Below are 19,873 nucleotides of genomic sequence, written 5' to 3'. Positions count from 1 at the left end.
AACGAAAAGACAGCTTGAGGGAATCCATTCTCTCATTCCATCCTGTGGTTGCGGGGAACTGAACTCAGTTTGTGAGGTTTGAAGACAGCTGATTTTACCCCCTGAGATATCTTGACAGCCTGTAATGTTGTCTTTCAATGATAATATGAATATGTTTTCTGGGACAAGCACCTTTTAGTTTGGGTTGAATTCAGCTTATCACAGATTGTCATCTTTTGACCACTTTTACTGGGTTTGGTTTGCTACTATTTTGCATAGGATTATGTGTGTGTGTTTGTGTGTGTGTACATACGTTTACCTTTGTTATCCTTTTTTTTTTTCTGTGTGTTTGATTAGAGCAAGTACCGAATTTACTGGCCATGGTGCCCTTCTTATGAAGTCTCTTGGTTGATGTGGAACTGTGGATTATTTTGCCTTTTATCCAAAAAAATTATTCAGTAACAGTCACCTTGGGTAAGCTACCCATCTTAAGTCTTCACTTATGTAACATAAGGGTTAGAGTTTAGTAAAAATTTATGTGCATGGGTGTCTTGTCTGCCGGTATGTTTGTGCATCACCCACCCACCTGGTACTCTTGATATACAGACTTTTATAAATGGGTTAATGTACAAATCAGAGCTAGTCCCTAGTAGCCATTGGCCAAGCAATTATATTAATAATAGTTTCTGAATGACTGATTATTGTATCAGTGGTTGTGGGGACTGGTGGACAGGAGAGAAGCCAGTCAGTACAGTGGGCCGGGATGAGCCAGAGAGACAACTTCCAACTACACTTAATAACTCACTGGGCCCAAAGACTGCTGCCTGTCAGCATGCTGACTAATATGCTGCGATTATTTTAGAGTCTCTCCCTTTCCAGAGATGTGGGGAAAGTTTGAGATTCTGTTCTCCTTTGTACTTGGCACATACAGGCTTCTCCATGCCTAGAACCCAGGAAGCATCCCCTCTCAGAGGGAAAAGAGGGATGTGAATCAGGAGGACACTAAGGTGTGGGTGAGTGGGCTCACCCCTTTCTATGTTCCCAACTGAAGAGTAATAATGAATACCCTCAAGGAAGGTCAGAGGAGAGTGTGTTATCGTGCAGCCATCAACAGCCTAACATGTTCATCTAAACCCAAAATGTTCCTGGTTCTTTGTAGAAGCCATTGCCTTGTGAAAATTCCTTTGACCTTCCTCTTAAACACATGTTTACTAAGATGTTCTGATTTCTAGGTCTGACTCCTGGTCACTCATAAGTTCCTTCCATTCAGCCTCTTTTATTTGAATGTATGAAAACAACAGATTCACCAAAATGTATGTGGCCTTAGACTCTTAGCATTTACCAGCCCTGTTCATTCCAGGACATGGCCAGAGTGCTTGGAATTCATGCCAACAGCCACTACCTGTTCATTGTGCAGGACAGGTGCATGTTCTAACACATGTTCATGTTCATTCTCTATAGGGAAAATAACAGAAAACATGGTCATGATACTATTTTGAAATTTTTTAATTAAATGTACTTTGAGAGTGTGTGTGACTGTGCTATGGCACCATGGTTAGGAGGTTAGAAGCCATCCTTCAAGAGTTGGTTCTCTTCTTCCATTTGGGACCCAGAGATCAAACCTACGTCATCAGATTTTGGCAGCAAGTGCCTTTACCAGATGAGTCATCTAACTCACCCAAAGAATTACCAATGAAGTCTCAACTTGGTGGATTTGAGATTTTTCCCCTACTAAAAAGGGATTGAATCTAGAACATCATGCATGCTGCTCATTTGCTCTACTGAGCTACATCACCAGGAACATTTGTGTTGTTTATGTCCATAGATGAAATTATATAGAGAACATGTAGATACAATACTGTGTATTAAAATATACAAGTATAAAAATGTATATACTGTATATATAATACTGTGTATTAAAACACCAGGAGTCTCTATCTACTGATTTGCTTATTGAAGAGTCATGGACATTTTTTTAAACACAGGGTGCCATACTGTAGCCTAGGCTAGCTAACTTAAACTTGCTATGTAGACAACTTCATTTTGAACTTCTGATCTTCCTGTCTCTACCTTTGGAATGCAGGTATTAAAATTACCACCAGGCCCTGTTCTGCAGTGTAGATGATCCAGCTTAGGGCTTTGTGAGTAAATGGCAAGTACTCTCTCAACTGAGCTACATCCCCAACCCATTCTGTACTTGTTTTTAATTAATAAATTTTGTGGCCTAACACTTTACACACACACATGTATGCACACACACATGACAAAATATCTTTCAGGGAAAGACAAAGACATTTTGTGAAGATCTGCATGCAGATGGCAAAATGTCAGCTTTATTACATGTATTTTTGAATGGAGCCAGCCTTGGTGAAAGGACATTTCATGTCAATAAATTTGCTTAAAATTTTGATGAAATGAAAGAACTTTTGATCTTCCTGAAATTACAACATTGTTTATTGATTCTTCCCTGAATATTAAATCACAGAACATCAAAATAGGCTCGACATGAACTTTATGATCTGTCAAGGCTAAGAGAATATTAAAGTTCAGGTGATGCAGATGTGAGCCATCTACTGGCTGGAATTCTGGTCCTACCCATCCTTCCAGGGTATAAATACCTGGCTGGGAACTCTTCAGCACAAGCGGGCAGAAGGGAAGCCCTGCAAAGTGTAGCACACACAACTGGAGGGAGAACACAGAGGGGTACATTGCTGACAGACAAGCAACGATGGACCTGACTTCAGCTCTCTCACTGGAAACCTGGGTGCTCCTGGCAATCAGTCTGATGCTCCTATACCTGTGAGTACCCACCAAAATCCCTCTTCCACTGTGTCCTTGGAATTGGGGTTGTATTCAGACCTACATTCTGATATTGACTGGAAAGTCAAAGTGACATAGGAAGCGGGGCTAGAAGAGATGGCTCAGTGGTTAAAAGCATTGACTGTTCTTTTGGAGGACACTTGTTTGAATGTGGCTTACAATCATCTGAAACTACAGTTGCAGGGGATCTTATGTCCTCCACAAGCACTGGGATACATTTTTTTTTTTATTTATTAAAAATTTCCACCTCCTCGCCTTCTCCCATTTCCCTCCCCCTCTAGTCCAAAGAGCAGTCAGGGTTTTCTGCCCTGTGGGAAGTCCAAGGTCCTCCCCCCTCCAATTTTAAAAAGTGATAGCAGCAGGTGAAGTTAACTCTTGTAAGAACACTATGAATTAATATGTTCTTATTTATTGGGGCTAGGGCCAGCACGTGAGACAGTGTGTGTGGTGTGTGTGTGTGTGTGTAGTAATAAGGAGCGGCGGGGCTGCGTCCCCGGCACCCGGCCGCCCGCATGGCTAGCTTATGTCCCGAAATAATTACACGGAAACTGTATTTTTTTGAACACTGTCTAGCCCATTAGTTCGAGCCTCTTATTGGCTAGCTCTTATATATTGATCTAACCCATTTTTAATATTTTGTGTAGCACCATGAGCTGGCTTACCAGGAAAGATCTTAACCTGCATCTGTCTGGAGTGGGAGAATCATGGCGACTCCTGACTCGACTTTTTTCTCCCAGCATTTTGTTCTGTTTACTCCACCCACCTAATTTTTTGTCTTATTAGAGGGCTAAGGCAGTTTTTTTTGTTTTTTTGAGTCAGGGTTTCTCTGTGGTTTTTGGAGCCTGTCCCGGAACTAGCTCTTGTAGACCAGGCTGGTCTCGAACTCACAGAGATCCGCCTGCCTCTGCCTCCCGAGTGCTGGGATTAAAGGCGTGCGCCACCACCGCCCGGCTTAAGGCAGTTTTTTTATTTAACCAATGAAATTAATTCCTCCATCGTGTGTGTGTGTGCATGTGTGTATGTGGGGGGTGATTTGAACATATAGAAGGCTAGAGTGGCCAAGTTAACACCAAAGATAGTGACAGCCGCGCCGAGAGTGTGACAGCTGGAAAAGGGCATGAAATTCAAAACAGTGACGTCACAAAGCCCACGAAAAATATTCCCAGCCAAGATGGTGCTGAAGGGAGTAAGCGGGGAGGAGAACTGACTTACAATAAGGATAATTGGAGTTAAAGATAGGGTAAGATGACATAAAATGCCTGATGCCCTTGTGATCTCCATTAGGGGCTATAGGAGCTGCGTCTCATATGGATGTGACTGCTGATGTGATTGGTTAATTTCCCTTCCATTCTCCTACAACTCATGGGTTTTTGCTTTATAAATTGCATGCTGTAAGGAAATACATGTGTATCTGCTTGATTCAACTCCCTGCTGAGTCAATTCTTCATCGGGGTCTACAGAGGTACCCTGTGTGTGTGCATGTGTGTGTGGTGTGTGTGTGTCAGAAGAAAACTTTGGGGGAGTCATTTCTCTCCTATCATGCGAGTCTTGCTAGTCAAACTCAGAATAACAAAACTTGGCAGTCAGCGCCTTTAGTGCGCTATCAGCTCGAAGGACAGAAATGAAGAACTGAACAGCTGAGTTGAGTTCACTAGGCATTTTATTTTTGGCTAAATAAGCATCAAATGAGTGCCTATATGTGCTAGGCAAGCACTCCACTACTGTGGTATAGCCCAAGTGGTACTAACTCTTGAAGTTCATACTGACATTATACTGCTCTGTTAAGGACACCCCCGCATAATGTCAACTCCTTCTTGCTGAGGTGATAAGATTTACACTAGCTATGACCTGACTGACTTTCAGGTTATGTCTAGACCCACAATAACTCAGTAGAAACAAGTGCAAAGCACGGACTGCCCTGCACACTGGACCCCTCACATTTTCCCTAAGCTCTCTGGGAAATGGAGTCAAGTTAGTTGGTTTCATATTTTGGACATGTTTATCTCCTCTCTCCTGTATGTGTAATCGCAGTGTTTCTGTTTCACTTATAGATTGGGGACCCAAAATCATGACATTTTTAAGAAACAGGGAATTCCTGGGCCCAAACCTGTGCCATTTTTAGGAACTCTGCTGAATTACTACAAGGTGACTATTGATTCCTTTTTGTCCTAAAGTTTTCAAATGTTCTGTTAATTTACTAGTGTGGGATTTTTTTCCAGCTTCTTTATGTAGGTATTTAGCACTATGAACTTTCCTCTTAACAATGCTTTCATTGTGTCCCATAAATTTGGGTATGTTGTGTGGTCATTTTCATTGAATTTTAGAAAATCTTTAATTTCTCCCTTTATTTCTTCCTTGACCCGTTGATGATTCGAGTGAGCATTGTTTAATTTCCATGTGTTTGTGGGTTTTCTGGTATTGGTATTGTTGTTGACTTCTAGCTTTATACCATGGTGATCTGATAAGGTACATTGGGTTATTCCATTTTTTCGTATTTGTTGAGGTTTGTTTTGCTACTGAGTATGTGGTCAATTTTTGAGAAGGTTCCAAAAGGAAAAGGTATATTCTTTTCTGTTTGGATAGAATATTTTATAGATGTCTGATAAGCCCATCTGAGTCATAACATCTGTTAGCTCTCTTATTACTCTGTTAATTTTTTGTCTGATTGACTTGTCCAGTGGTGGTGGGGGGTGTTGAAGTCTCCCACTATTAATGTGTGAGGTTTAATGTATGATTTAAGCTTTAGAAGTGCTTTTTTCACATATGAGGGTGTCCTTGTATTTGGGGCACAGATGTTCAGTATTGAAATTTCCTCTTGATGGTTTTTTCCTGTGACTAATATGAAATGACCTTCTTTGTCTCTTTTGACTGATTTTAGCTTGAAGTCTATTTTGTTAGATATTAGGATAGCTACAGCCACTTGTTTCTTACATCCATTTGATTGGTATATTTTTCCCAACCCTTTACTCTGAAATAATGTCTGTCTTTGAGGTTGAGATGTGTTTCTTGTATGCAGAAGAAGAATGGATTCTTCTTTTGTATCTAGTCTGTTAGCCTGTGCCTTTTGATAGGTGAGTTGAGCCTATTTACATTAAGGGATATTAATGACCAGTGCTTGCTATCTACTGTTAATTTAGTTTTCATTGTTGGTGATGTTAATTTGTACATTTTTTACTTCCTTGGGATTTGCTGCTATGAGACCATCAATTGTTTGTGTTTTTGTTGGTGTAGCCAACTTCCTTGGGTTGGAGTTTTCCTTCTAGCATTTTGTGTAGGGCTGGATTTGTTGAAAGGTATAAATTAAATCTGTTTTTTTCATAGAATATCTTGTTTTGTCCTTCTATGGTGATTGACAGTTTTGCTGGGTATAGTAGTGTGGGCTGGCATCCATGGTCTCTTAATGTCTGCATAAATCTTGGCCATGACCTTCTGGCTTTCATTGTTTCCAATGAGAAGTCAGGTATAATTCTGATAGGTCTACCTTTATATGTTACTTGACTTTTTTCCTTCGAAGCTCTTAATATTCTTTTTTAAATCTGTATGTTTAGTGTTTTGATTATTATTTGGCGAGAGTACTTTTTATTTGGATCTAGTCTATTTGGTGTTCTCTAAGCTTTTTAAAATCTTCATAGGCATATTTTTCCTTAGGTTGGGAGTGTTTTCTTCTATGATTTTGTTAAATATATTTTCTGTGCTTCGGAGTTGAACTTCTTCTTCTTTTATACCTATTATTCTTAGATTTGGCCTTTCCATGGCGCCCCATATTTTCTGGATATTTTAGGCTAAGCTCTTATTAGATTTAATGTTTTCTTTAACTGATGAGTCTATTTCCCCTATTGTATCTTAAGTGCTTGAGATTCTGTCTTCCTTCTCTTGTATTCTGCTGTTCATGCTCATGTTTGTGGTTCCTGATCATTTTCTCATGATTTCTGTTTCTATAATTGCCTCAGTTTGTATTTTCTTTATTGCCTCTTTTAATTTTTCATGTCCTGAATAGTTTCTTTCATATGTTTGATTTCTTTTTCTTTTTAAATTGATATAAATTTAATGATTTCTTTTTCTTAGTCTTCTTTAAATGATTTGCTGATTTCCAATATTTGTTTTTTCCCCCCACCATTTCTTTAAGAGAATTTCACATTTCCTCTTTTAGAGTTTCAAACATTCTTTTGAAGTCATTTTTTTTTTTGGTCGTTTTTTCTGTTTCATCCATATTTGTTTGTTCAGGTCTTGCTGTTGTAGGGTCTTTAGGTTTTACTGGTGTTGTGTTGTTCTTTGCAATGTTGCATGTGTTCTTACTTTTTCTACTCATCTTTTCCTCTAATAGGTATGGTTGGTTTTGTCTGAGATTTTGTTTTGTCTGAGTAATCTTCTAGGTGTCAGTGAATCCAAAGCTCAGATGGTTTTTCCCCATGGTACAGTCAGTGTCACAGTTCTAGTCACCCCATTGGTCACTCTGTGTTCCTGGAGATAGTTCAGCACTCCTGTGCTTTGCTCTGTTTCCTTGGAGTTTGCCGTCTCAGGCCTACTTTGGCCTAGGTTGCCAGCTTTGCCGTTTCTGTAAATCCTGGTCCACAACCCCTCCTGCAGAAGTTCCTGGCTTGCAGTTGGACCTGGAAAGGTTTCTGGCTACCATCTACTGCCTCAGAAGTCCCAGGCAAGGGTGTTCCCAGACCTGTAGAGGACCTGCTTTTCCCCTCAGAGGTCCCAGACTCATGCTTAGACCCACAGAGGTTCCAGGTTCCTGCCTATTCCCTTTGATGTCCCAGACCAATGCCCGGACCCACAGAGGTCCTGGCTCAACCCTACTCCCTCTGAGTATCCAGACTCACACCTGGCCCCACCAAGATCTCTGGTTCCTGCCTATTCCCTCAGAGGTCCCAGGTTCACTCACACCCAGACTGGCAGAGGTCCTGGCTCAGGCCTAGATCCTGGGAGGTCCTAGACTCACACCAAGACCCACCGGGGTCCTGGCTTAGGTCTACTCCCTTGAAGGTCACAGATTTACTTTCAGACCCTCAGTGGTTTCTGGCTCTGGTTCACTGGCTCAGTTGAGTATTGATTCCTGTAGTCAGTAATGGCTTGGTTCCCTTAAATATTCCTTGGGAAGAAGCTCTCAGATTTCATGCCCTTATGCTGTGTGTTCTCATGATACTAGAGAATGTCTAGTGTTTGCTTGGAGACTAATTGCCAACTTAAAACTATCAAATGTTTGTGTACATGTTTTTACAGTGTGTATGCATGCATTTGCCTGTGCATGAGTGCCTATGTGTGTGCAGATGCATATACATAGATACATGTGTGTACATATTGAGGTCAGAGGTTGGTGTTGGTGTCTTGATTGCTCTTCACTTTATATTTTGAAGCAAGGTCCCTTAGAAACCCAGCTCTCTCTGACATCACTAGTTTATCTGGCCAGCTTCCTCCAGGGCTCTCTTGACTCTGCCTCTTGCAAGTTGAGGTACTGGAGGACTTTAACCCCTGACTGGCATTTACACAGATACTAGGGATCCAATCTCTAATTTTTATGATGTCTCTTCCCACTGACCATCTTCACAGTTCCCATTGTTAACTTCCCCCATACTTATTAATTTTGGGGTAAGTGTGCATGTGACACAGCATGCATATGTAGGTCAGGGGACAACTTGTGGGAGTCAGTTTTCTGTTTCCACCATATGAGTCCTAGGGATGAATCTCAGGTTGTCAGAGTTTTAACAAATGCCTTTTCATTTGGAACCATCTCACCATAAGCCCTGATGTAAGTTTTTTTGAGCCTCAAGTTTGCCTTAGGTGAAATGCACAGATCTCTGGCCCATTTAATCTTGATATTCAGGACAGGATGCTCAGACTTTATGAACAAAAGAAAGTTTGTTTCTTACCCAGTGCAGATTCTGGGAAGGCACTGCTGTACTTATTTCAAGTAAATATTGAGGGAGTTTCCAGCTTCTAGGACATCAACCTGGATGCACTAGATTAAAATTTTCCCCTTTGTATCCAGATCATGAGCAACATTTTTTTCCTTTTGCTGAATATTTCTGAAGCATCAGCATATCGCAGACCTACATACACATCTTTGTGGGAACTTTTCATGTGTTTGGGTTCTCTGAATAACCATTGAATCTTGAAACTTTTTCTATAGATCTAGCCTCACCAATTACTATTTATGGCAGGTTGAGGGGGTCTTGAGAATTATAATGATTTCTTTTTGAATCTTCCTGTAGGAAGTTGTGTCCAGGTTAGTGACTGCTTCTTTTAGAAGGACTCTATTTGTATATAAGAATATCTGCATGTGGGTTTATGTACATTAGTGCAGTACATACAGCAGCCAAAAGAGGATACAGGATTCACTGGTGCCAGAGATACAGATGGTTGTCAGGTGTTGGGTGTGAGTTCTGTGGACAGAACTTGGACCCTAAGCAAGATCAGCATGTGCTCTTAACTGCAGAGTCACATCTTCATCCCTAAAGACAGGTTTTCTATTCTGTTTTGTTTTTGTGGTGATGAAAATAGGATCCAGGGCTTTAGATATGCCAGCAAGTGATTTAACACAGACGTGGGCCTACCCTGTCTTATTTTAAAGGCAGCAGCCTGTGAAAGAGTGTAAGCAGCAAGAGTGTGAAAACCTGAGACAAGATGATGGCTGTCAGTCACCTCACATACTTGACTACACAATGTGCTTTGTATTTTCATTGAAAGATATTAAAGGCAAAACCACTGGGAAAAGGATGGCTTAAACAAATTATCAATAGTGAGCTGTCATGTGCCACATTTTAATCTAGGTGGATCTTTAGAGACAAACCTGATTTGATACCTGGCCCATGATCAGTCCTCAGCAGACCTTCCCAAGTTCACATCCAGAGGGAAAAAGGCAAAACTAGTGCTGCCATCTGCTCAGGTTTTCTTCCTAAAGTTTTCTGTACTTAACTACCACATTCTTTAAAAACAATTTATTATTATATTCATAATAATCATCATTATTGTGTGCGTGGTGTGTATTTGGTGCTGTGCACATGTATATATCTATGAGTTTGTGTGCAGAGACTATGGGAAGATGTCAGGTATCCTGCCCTATCATTCTGCCTTTTTTTTTTTTTTGATGATACCACTATATGTATCTGACAAATTTTCTCTCTCAGAAATGGTAAACCTCGTTTCACAGGATTTGAGGGTTTGGTTCCCTGACTACAGAAGGATCGATTCATACAGAACAATAATGGAATTCATGCTCTTTTCTTTCCAGGGTATATGGAAATTTGATATCGAGTGTTATAAAAAGTATGGTAAAATATGGGGGTAAGTATTCTAGATAGTTATGTGAGTTGATTCTTTTTAGGAGGATGTACTCTACTTGTTCAATGACTATGCGAGCTGAGAATTGCAGTAATGACTTCTCTGTTGTGAAGGTGACAATGTGTGTCATAAGTGCCATGGTTCACAGGTGTGATTATCTTGAGAACATTTTATGCTATGGAGTTTGGACAGGATTTGAGGCTCCATGGCCTCTGGACTTCTCGTGTATGTGTGTGTTTAATTTATTGAGACAGGGTTTCTCTGTAACAGACCTGGCTGTTCTGGAAGTCATTTCATAGATCAGATTGAACTCAAGGTAACAGAGATCTACCTGCCTTTGCTTTTAAGTCCTGGCTGGGATTAAAGACATGGGCCACAACAGCTGGCAGAGCCTTGTATTTTATCCAGTGTCAGTATCTTATTTTTTTCTCTTTTGAAACTTCCTTTTCATTATATCAAAAGGACTGTTTTGTGTCCCTCTAATATGTTCTGATAAATGTGTGATATTGCTGGTATTGGTGGAGCATGCTGGGAGGATTTGCTGAAGGAGGTAGAGGAAGGAAGATCATGAGTTAGGGGCCAGCCTGGGTTACACAAGTATGTGATACTATCTCTTTGCCACATTCACTCATTTACCTATAGAAGTGCTTACTCCTTACTCAGTGTTGACTTTAGCATGTCCATTGACAGCAGGGATGGAAAGACATAGCTACACACTTGTTAAATCTTTTATGCTTAGTATTAAAAAATTCCTTTGCAAATGAGATATTTTTTATTGTTTATATTTAATTTTCCTTCTTGGGGGAGACATGTAGCATGGTGCACATATGTAGGTCAGAGGAAACTTATGGTAGTTGGTCTTCTACTTCCAGCGTATTGAACTAAGATTACAAGGCATAGTACAAGTGCTTTTTTTCTGCTGAACCATCTTATCAGCCACCGCCAAGATTTTGCTTTTCAGAGACAGGGTTTCTGTGTGTAACAGCCCTGGCTATTTTGACACAAGCTCTACAAGACCAGGGTGGCCTCGAACTCACAGAGATCCACTTGCCTCCACCTCATGAGTTCTGGAATTAAAAGTGTGTGCATCACTACCGCCTGCCAGAATTTTGATAGAAGTGTATAGCCCTATGTCCTATCTTATTGAACTTACTCTGAAGATCCAACGTATTTAAAACCCAAAGTGATCTTCCTTGGTTCAGTGTCCTTACTGGTTCTGTAAAGTGGCTGAGCAGCAACAGGAACTATTCCCTATTGCTGATGCTGGAGTTTGGTTAGAGGTTTGGAGTAGGTGTCATCATTATGCTTTGAGACAGAAACAAGTGGGAGGAGGCAAGGCTCTTCCTGCCTCTTCATCTCTTCTCATCCATCCTTAACACAAGGATCTGCTGAGATGCACACCCCATAAAGACCATGTCATTTAGTGCCAACATTAGATTTGCTGTCTGTCCAATGGCCCTGTGTGAATGTCTCCTTGCAATATTATTGCTTGTCAACACTTGACAAGTGTTTTTTAAACTTTTCATTGACCTAATATCTTTTTTATTTATTCATTTATTGCTTTTTAAAAAAAGTGAATCTCTAGATGTAGCCCTCGCTGTTCTGTCACTCATTATGTCGACCAGGCTTGTCTTGAACTCAGAAATCCACCTCCTTTTGCCTTCCAAGTGCGATGATTAAGGGTGTGTGTCATACCTGTGTTGAAAGAGCTTCAGGCTGTGTTCCTGTCACCCAGCTCCCGGCCGCCTGGTTAGCTTATGCCCCAAAATAACAACACACAGACTGTATTCTTTTAAACACTGCTTGGCCCATTAGCTCTAGCCCTAACTGGCTAATTCTCATATCTCGATCAACCCATCTCTAATAATCTGTATAGCACCAGTCTTACTGGGAAAGATTCAGCATGTCTGACCTGGAAACTTGCTTCATCACGTCTGCCCTGAGAGGAGCTGCCCTGCATCTGAGCTCACTTCCTCTTCCTCTCAGCATTCTGTTCTGTTTACTCCACCTATCTAAATTCTTCCCTATCAGATGGGCCAAGGAAGTTTCTTTATTGACCAATGAAATCCCACATCTTTTCCCCTTTTTCTTGTAAAAGAGGAAGGCTTTAACTTTAACATAGCAAAATTACACATAACAAAATAGTTATCAAGTAAGAATTACAATATTTACATCTCTTTTATCTTTATCATAACTAAGGAAAACTATAACTAACTATATATTCTTCAACTCCATCAAAGACTCGAGAAGGATACAATATTTCCTAAACAAACAAGAAATAAGCAACTTCCAAACTCTAGAAATGACAGAGACATTTCGCTGCCTGGACAGTCACCCAAAGTTCCTTTGTACTGCTGGGGTATCCATCTTCGGCCTTCAGGCCCATAGTATCCAGAGACATTTCCATGAAGCAGGAAATTTCAAAGGCAGTTCAGTCACTATCTGCTGTGTCCTGAAGAATGTCTCGCAGACTCTTTCATGAATCAGAAACCCCGAAAGATCATCTCACCTTTAGGCAAGTTCAGCAGTCCTCTCTCTGCGGGTTCTTTGTCTCCAGTTTATGCAACAGTCCAGGCAAGAGCAGTTTCTTGCCCAAATGACTATCAGACTCCATAAGGATCCTCTTCGATGCCCATCTTCCTCTTTAAGTAAATTGGTGCTGCCAGGAGCAGACATGTCTCATTGTCATGAAAAACCCTAAGTTATTAAAACATTAATGCCATATTCTGTAGTCTTTGAAAGATATGAAAAATGTCTATATAAAATATATCTATGTGCATCTAGAAAATCTAACTAACATAACTACAAGCTTGATTATTATTGATAATTATTCATTAACAACCTATATACATTACATTTTTAAATAAACTACACAATCACAATACCTTAATCAATATCAGAATTAAATATACATATAACAAAACTGACCTTAAATTAATATCAGTAAACCAAGATTCATATCAATGCAAATTATTCACATCTATATCATCTCCCCCTTTAAATGTAAAAGAACATTTATAAACAATATATGGGAACATGGGCACAGTTATTTCTCTCCAAACTGCTTCTTGCTGAATGGGGGCACTGTTAATCAGGTCTTTCATGGTATAACCTGTGTGCTAGATTCATCTCAGACAGTAGTCGAGTGAAGTAATTTTTTGAAGGTGTTCACAGCAACTCTTCAGGAGGGCATGGTCTATCATACCATACTGGAAGAGAAACAATCCACAGGGTCTCATCCTCTGTGAAAACAAAGGAAGAAACTCCTTTCCAAAGCATCATGTCCTTAGATCCAAATTTTAAAGTCAAGGTATTTTCAAAATATCTATGTTGGATTAGTTCAGCAGCATTTATAAACAAATATCTTTTAGTAGCTGTTGCTCCTTCCTCAGCATTCAAACAATTCAAAGAGAGCATGATAGCATACAGTATCAAAATTCTCTGTGTATTTTCCATCTTTGTGCAGCTTTATTTTAACCTTTATTTCGTTTATTTTTACTTTTAACTTTTTGCCTTTTGAGACAGGTTCTCTGTATATCTTTGACCTGGAATAACTCTGTAGACCAGGCTGTCCTTGAACTCTCAGAGATCCATCTGTCTCTGCCTCCCAGGCATTGGGATTAAAGGTGTGTCCTACCACACCTTGAAGTCATAGAGGTCAATCTCCCTCTGCCTCCCAAGTGTTGGGATTAAAGGTGTGTACCCAACTACTCTCTTTCTTCCTTTTTTTTTGTTTTTTTTTTTTACTTTAAAAACTTTAACTTTTAGCCTACATATATTTTTAAACACACTGTAAATCATTTAAAGGTTTTCTTTGTCTTTGAATCTCTCTTTACTGTATATCTCTCTTTCTCTGACCACACGAGCCTTTAAATTACTGAGCAATATGGGTAGGATTAAAGCTGTGACTTTGCCGGCTAGATCCAGCCCACTCCTTAGCTTTCCAGCCTTATGGCAGAGGTACCAGCGGCTGTAGCCACGTTTATCTCCACAACTCTGTGGCATTACAAGATCCCTGCCAGCAAGCAAGCTGCAGCATTCTGCTCACAGACCACGTTCAAACGTTCATTAGTCAAACTGCCTGCCTGAAAGAGTCAGAGTTTGCCCTAGCAGTAGGGACCAGAACACCAGCATTTTAAAACAGCACAACTTTTTTTCCTGCTACGGCTGAAAACACACAAGCATGCAGTCAGCTTTTCATCAACACCGTTCAAGTGTTCATGGCAGGACCTCTTAAATGAGCTGCAAGGTTTCACAGCTGAAGCTGAGTCAGGAAGCCTCTCTTAGATGAGAGCACTTGCTTGCCTCTAGCAACCAGAGCAGACCCGAGAAATTGTTGCTACCAAGAAAACATGCTTTACTTTATTTTTTCCCAAGCTTTCTCAGGCTTTCTGTGGATTCAGTTGTCCCCATGTTTGGGCGTCATTCTGTTGTGGGGCTTTTCATGACAATGAGACACTCTGCTCCTGGCAGCACCAATCTACTTCAAGAGGAAGATGGGCATCGAAGAGGAACCTTATGGAGTTTGATAGCCATTTGGGCAAGAAACTGCTTTTGCCTGGACTACTGTATAAACTGGACACAGAGAACCCACAGAGAGAGGACTACTGAACTTGCCTAAAGGTGAGATGATCTTTCGGGGTTCCTGATTCATGAAAGAGTCTGCGAGACGTTCTGCAGGACACAGCAGATAGTGACTGAACTGCCTTTGAAATTTCCTGCTTCATGGAAATGTCTGCTGGAAACTATGGGCCTTTAGGCTGAAGATGGATGCCCCAATGGTACAGAGGAACTTTGGGTGACTGTCCAGGCAGCCAGATGTCTCTGTGATTTCTAGAGTTTTGTAAGTTGCTTACTTCTCATTTACTTAGGTAATATTATATCTTTCTGGAGTCTTTGATGGATTTGAAGAATAGATAGATAGTTACAGTTGTTTTCTTTTGTTATGATAAAAGATAAAATAGATGTAAATATTGTAACTGTAATTCTTGCTTGATAACTATTTTGTTATATGTAATTTTGCTGTTAAAGTTAAAGCCTTCCTTTTTTTTGTTTAAACAGAAAAAGGGGAAATGATGAAGGAAGGTCATTGACTAATAAAGAAACTGCCTTGGCCCATTTGATTGGCCAGCCTTTAGGTGGGTGGAGTAAACAGAACAGAATGCTGGGAGGAAGAGGAAGTGAGCTCAGATGCAGGGCAGCTCCTCTCAGAGCCAGACGCGATGCAGCTAGCTGCCAGGTCAGACATGCCGAATCTTTCCCGGTAAGACTGGTGCTACACAGATTATTAGAGATGGGTTGATCGGGATATGAGAATTAGCCAGTAAGGGCTAGAGCTAATGGGCCAAGCAGTGTTTAAAAGAATACAGTTTGTGTGTTGTTATTTTGGGGCATAAGCTAGCCAGGCGGCTGGGAGCTGGGTGACAGGAATGCAGCCTGCAGCTCCCACTACATACCTGGACCCAATATAGTTTTTATATGTAATATTTCTCTTACATTTTTTTATTAGTTTTGTGTGTGCCAATGAATTTAACTGTACTGACTTACAGAGCCATGAGTGAGTGAGAGGCTATTTAGAAGCACGTGAACAACTTACCAATGGTTCACCAGTGACCTAGACTTCTTGCCTTCCTGCAGCAACTATTTTTTTTTTGATTTTTTATTATACCTGTTCATTTATCACAGGTGGACTTATGTCCCATAAAGCACATATAAAGCTCAGAGGACAACTTGTGGCACTCAGTTCTCTCACTCCACCTTATAGATCCCAGGGATTGGACTGGTGTTGATCGGGCCATTTTAATTTCCCACCCCAGGAGCTAGCTGTGTGCAAGTCCTCAGAGGTGCAGGACCTTGAACTTCCTGCAGTTATGTTGACAACCACAGGGGTTGCAGAGGTAGTCCTAGCTGCAGGGAATTCCAGAATATGGAAGATAGTATTGCAGCTCTTCTCTCCTCCTCCTGGCTTTAATGGTTTTTCTGCCCTCATTTCTATGTTATCTAAGTCTTCGAGAAGTTGTAAAGGAGCCTCATTTAAATTCTGTACTTTAATTTTTTTTTAAGCTCAATATATCAAAACCAGGGCCTGGTGCACTCTAAGCAATCCTTCTACCACCAAGCTGTATCCCAAGCCCAGATACTGAAATATTTTATTTTCAAGATTAATTTTTTTCATTTCAAGTTTTAATGTAAAGGATTTGTTTTTAGTTTAAAATATTTTATATTAACTTTAATGCTCTGTTTTAAGGATTTAATTATGAATTTTAGTTGAATATTTTATTGTTAAACATCTGTTTCTATTGCTTTTATTACATATTGTGTGTTTTTGTGTACATGTGTGTGTGTGTGTGTGTGTGTGTGTGCACATGATTGCTGATTATCATGAAGGCCAGAGGCATTATCAGCCTGGAGCTGGAGTTACAGGTGGGTGTGAGCCAACCAACATGGGTCAGGCTGCCAAACTCAGGTCCTTTGCAAAAACAATATGTGCTCTTAATTGAGGTTCCACCTCTCCAGGCCCTTGCCATATTTAAATGGGCAAAATCATAGAAAATGGTATAGGCAACTCTCATATAGTCACATGTAGACTTAAAAATTCCACTTGTGATTTCTAATTATGATGTCTTTCAGAAATGTTTTCTCTTTAAGTGACTCATTTTGTCTTTAATGACATACCTGTTATTTTACAAAGCTTCCACTGTATCCATGATCAGATTCTTATGTTAAACTAGGATCTCCTTTGAGAACATGTATAACTATAACCAGTGAGGGTCATGTAATGTGAGAATAAATGTCTAGATTTGGGGCTACCACTCAGAACCTGGCTTGGGTTAATGTAGACAGATGTTTCCATCCCACCTGATCCTGCAGCTGTTCAGGCCCAAAGAAACACATGGAGGCTCATATTATTTATGAACTCTTCAGCCTATTAGCTCAGGCTTATTATTAATTAGCTCTTACAGCTTAAATTAACCCATAATTCTTGTCTATATTTAGCCACGTGGCTTGGTACCTTTTCTTTGTAAGGCATTCTTATCTTGCTTCCTCTGCATCTGATTTGTGACTGATTCTCTGCCTTTCATCTTCCCAGAATTCTCCTAGTCTGGTTGTCCCAGCTTTGCTTCCTGCCTGGCTACTGGCCAATCAGCATTTTATTAAACTGATATGAGTAACAAATCTTTACAGTACAAGATCCTTATTCCAGAGCATTAAAAAGCCTTGGGCAAATGGCTTTTTATTGTGTGTGAATTTGTATCCCAAATATTGGGTGCCAAATGTGGTATGAATGATAAAAATCCAGAGATAGATATTGGGCTTTAATCTGAAGATCAGAAAAGCAAAGTAGCCAAGTCACTAGAGAGCTCTTAACTCTATAAAATTCTCAGACTGAAAGAGAACAAATTCTTGTCTCATACCAGTTTAAATTCTTCTCTAAGGCTGGGATTAAAAGTGTGAGCCACAACCACCTGGATCTGTTTCTGCATTGATCTTGTGTAGCCCAGTGTGGCCTTGAACTCACAGAGATCCATCTGCCTCTGTCTCCTAAATCCTGGGATTAAAGGTGTGTTACACCACCACCTTACCTCTAGTAGATTAGTTTTATCTTCTGGCCTTCAGTCAAGCATTTTTATCAAACATAAATAAAATATCACTATAGATTAATTAGTTGTTTTCCCCATACAGGTTGTTTGATGGTCCAACACCCACGTTAATTATCACAGACCCAGACATGATCAAGAATGTACTTGTAAAGGAATTCTATTCTGTCTTCACAAACCGACGGGTAAGTAACTTCCTTTTTTAATTAAAAAAAATGAAAGATTTATTTTTGCTCTGTTTATTAATGTGTTTGTATTGTGTCCATGTGGCTCAATGCCATAAGTGTATAGGTTCCTGTGGAGGCCAGAAGAGAATTTGAGTTGATCCCTTTATCTGCTGTTCCAAGCACTTGTGAGTAGCCTACCATGGGTGCTGGGAACTGAATCTGGCTCCCCCAAAAGAACAGCAAGCACCATTAACCACTGTGCCATCACCTAAGCTACCCCCTTTAATAATGCAAACCTTTATACTTATTGAATTTTTGTAGACAGTTTTTCTCTGTGTAGCCCCAACTTTCCAGGAAACCCATTCTGTAAACAAAGTTTGCCCTAACTCAGTGATCTGCCTGTCTCTGCTTTCCAAGTGCTATATTTAAAGGCATGTGCCAGTGCTGTCTAGTGAGACTGGGTTGTGGAACTTTTTTTTTTCTTTCAAGACAGGGTTTCTAATATAAACTTGACTATCCTGAAATTCACTTTGTAGACCAGGCTGGCCACAAACTCACAGAGATCTGCCTTCTTCTGTCTCCTGAGTGCTGGTATAAAGGTGTACAACACCATGACCTGGCTACTTCTTTAATTGAATGAATGAAATAAATATATATTCCCAATGGTCTCCATAATAATATGCAAGCAGAATATAAGTAGTCATTTTGCTAATGAGGAGTGTAAATATACTAAATTATTGTGATCCAGTTGTAGATGGACACTCTTGTCATCTAAATTGTGTTTACATTTTCTGTTTCATGTTTTTTTCTTATGTCTCTGTGGATTAGTTTATCACAGACCTAGATTTGTGTGGTGACAAACACTCAAAAATGAGAGCTGCTTCTTTACTTGCATTTCCCTCTTAGTATCCCATTAGCTCCCATGTACAGCCTGCCTTCCTCTCTTCACCTTGTATATCCATTTCTCTTCTCAATAGATGGTGTGGTGAGGGTCAAATCTGATGATTATTAACCTGGCCCTTCTGTGTGGATCTGCTTGTGTACAAATTATATCTTTTTGAGATTAGCTCTCAAATCTAAAGCTTTATTTATGTTAATTTAATGTGAGATATGATACTTAGTTCAATGTTCTCTCTCTTCCCCCTCTCTCTTTTAAACCACAACCATCCCACTGTTCTATCTGGGGAAATCTATTAGTTCTCTCTATGCCATAGGTCCTAGAGATTGAACTTAGGTTGTTGGGCTTAGCAGCAAGCACATTTACCTACTGAGCCATCTCTTAAAGCCTCATTCAGCCTTTGATCATCTGGTGAAGTTGGCTGAAGGGCTAGTTTTCAGCTGCCCTTCATCAAGGGAAGCCATTTTCATTTCTTCCTAATGTGACAAATGTTTTAATATAAGGGCAGTTGGGAGACTCCACGTTATATAAATTGTGGAAGATAGAAGGAAGTTCCCACCAGAAAAATGGAATTATATTTATTCTTTTATCACTGCATAAAGAATTAAGGAATAAAACTTCTATGGCACTATTTCTAAATAACAAACAACCCCAAACCAAACAAACAAGATTCAGAGAGATGACTTAGTGGCTGAAAGCTCTGAAAGAGGATGAGGAGTTGGTTGCCTATCTACTCTAGCCAAGCTAGAACATTCTAGATTCATTGAGAGACTCTGCGTTAAAAAGTTACTAGGGAGTTATAGAGGAACATGCCAGACCTCTGGTCTCCAAATGAGCATGCACACTGCACTCTAACCTACACACACACACACACACACATAGACACATATACACTGATACACACAAACACACACATACACACCATGTCAAAAAACCCATCTATATACTGTGCAAGTGAACTTGTCTGATGCAGAGTTAACTTACTATCCTATCACTAAGCCATTTGCCATCTGTATAGCTCTGGAGAATCTACTAAAATTCTTGTTCCCATCTTTATTTCCACCTCTGAAAACAATTTTTCCAACCAGAGAGATTTATGTTTAGAAGACTCATGTAATATAAAG

The 19,873-nt window shown here is 40.0% G+C and overlaps 1 protein-coding gene across 1 annotated transcript in view; it reads left to right on the top strand.

Annotated features, from left to right (window-relative positions):
- Positions 1–2,707: 2,707 nt before the first annotated feature.
- Positions 2,708–19,873, top strand: part of LOC130871369 (cytochrome P450 3A11-like) — a 51,920-nt gene continuing 34,754 nt past the window's right edge. The window contains exons 1-4 of the mRNA XM_057764709.1: positions 2,708–2,778; positions 4,851–4,944; positions 10,037–10,089; positions 17,770–17,869. Of these exons, the coding sequence (XP_057620692.1) occupies positions 2,708–2,778; positions 4,851–4,944; positions 10,037–10,089; positions 17,770–17,869 (318 nt within the window). The remainder of the gene's footprint in view (positions 2,779–4,850; positions 4,945–10,036; positions 10,090–17,769; positions 17,870–19,873) is intronic.

The sequence above is a fragment of the Chionomys nivalis genome, chromosome 3 (assembly GCF_950005125.1).
Source record: "Chionomys nivalis chromosome 3, mChiNiv1.1, whole genome shotgun sequence".
NCBI classification, from domain to species: Eukaryota; Metazoa; Chordata; class Mammalia; order Rodentia; family Cricetidae; genus Chionomys; species Chionomys nivalis.
Note: the sequence above shows the minus strand (reverse complement) of the source record. Positions and strands in the feature narration are given on the sequence as shown.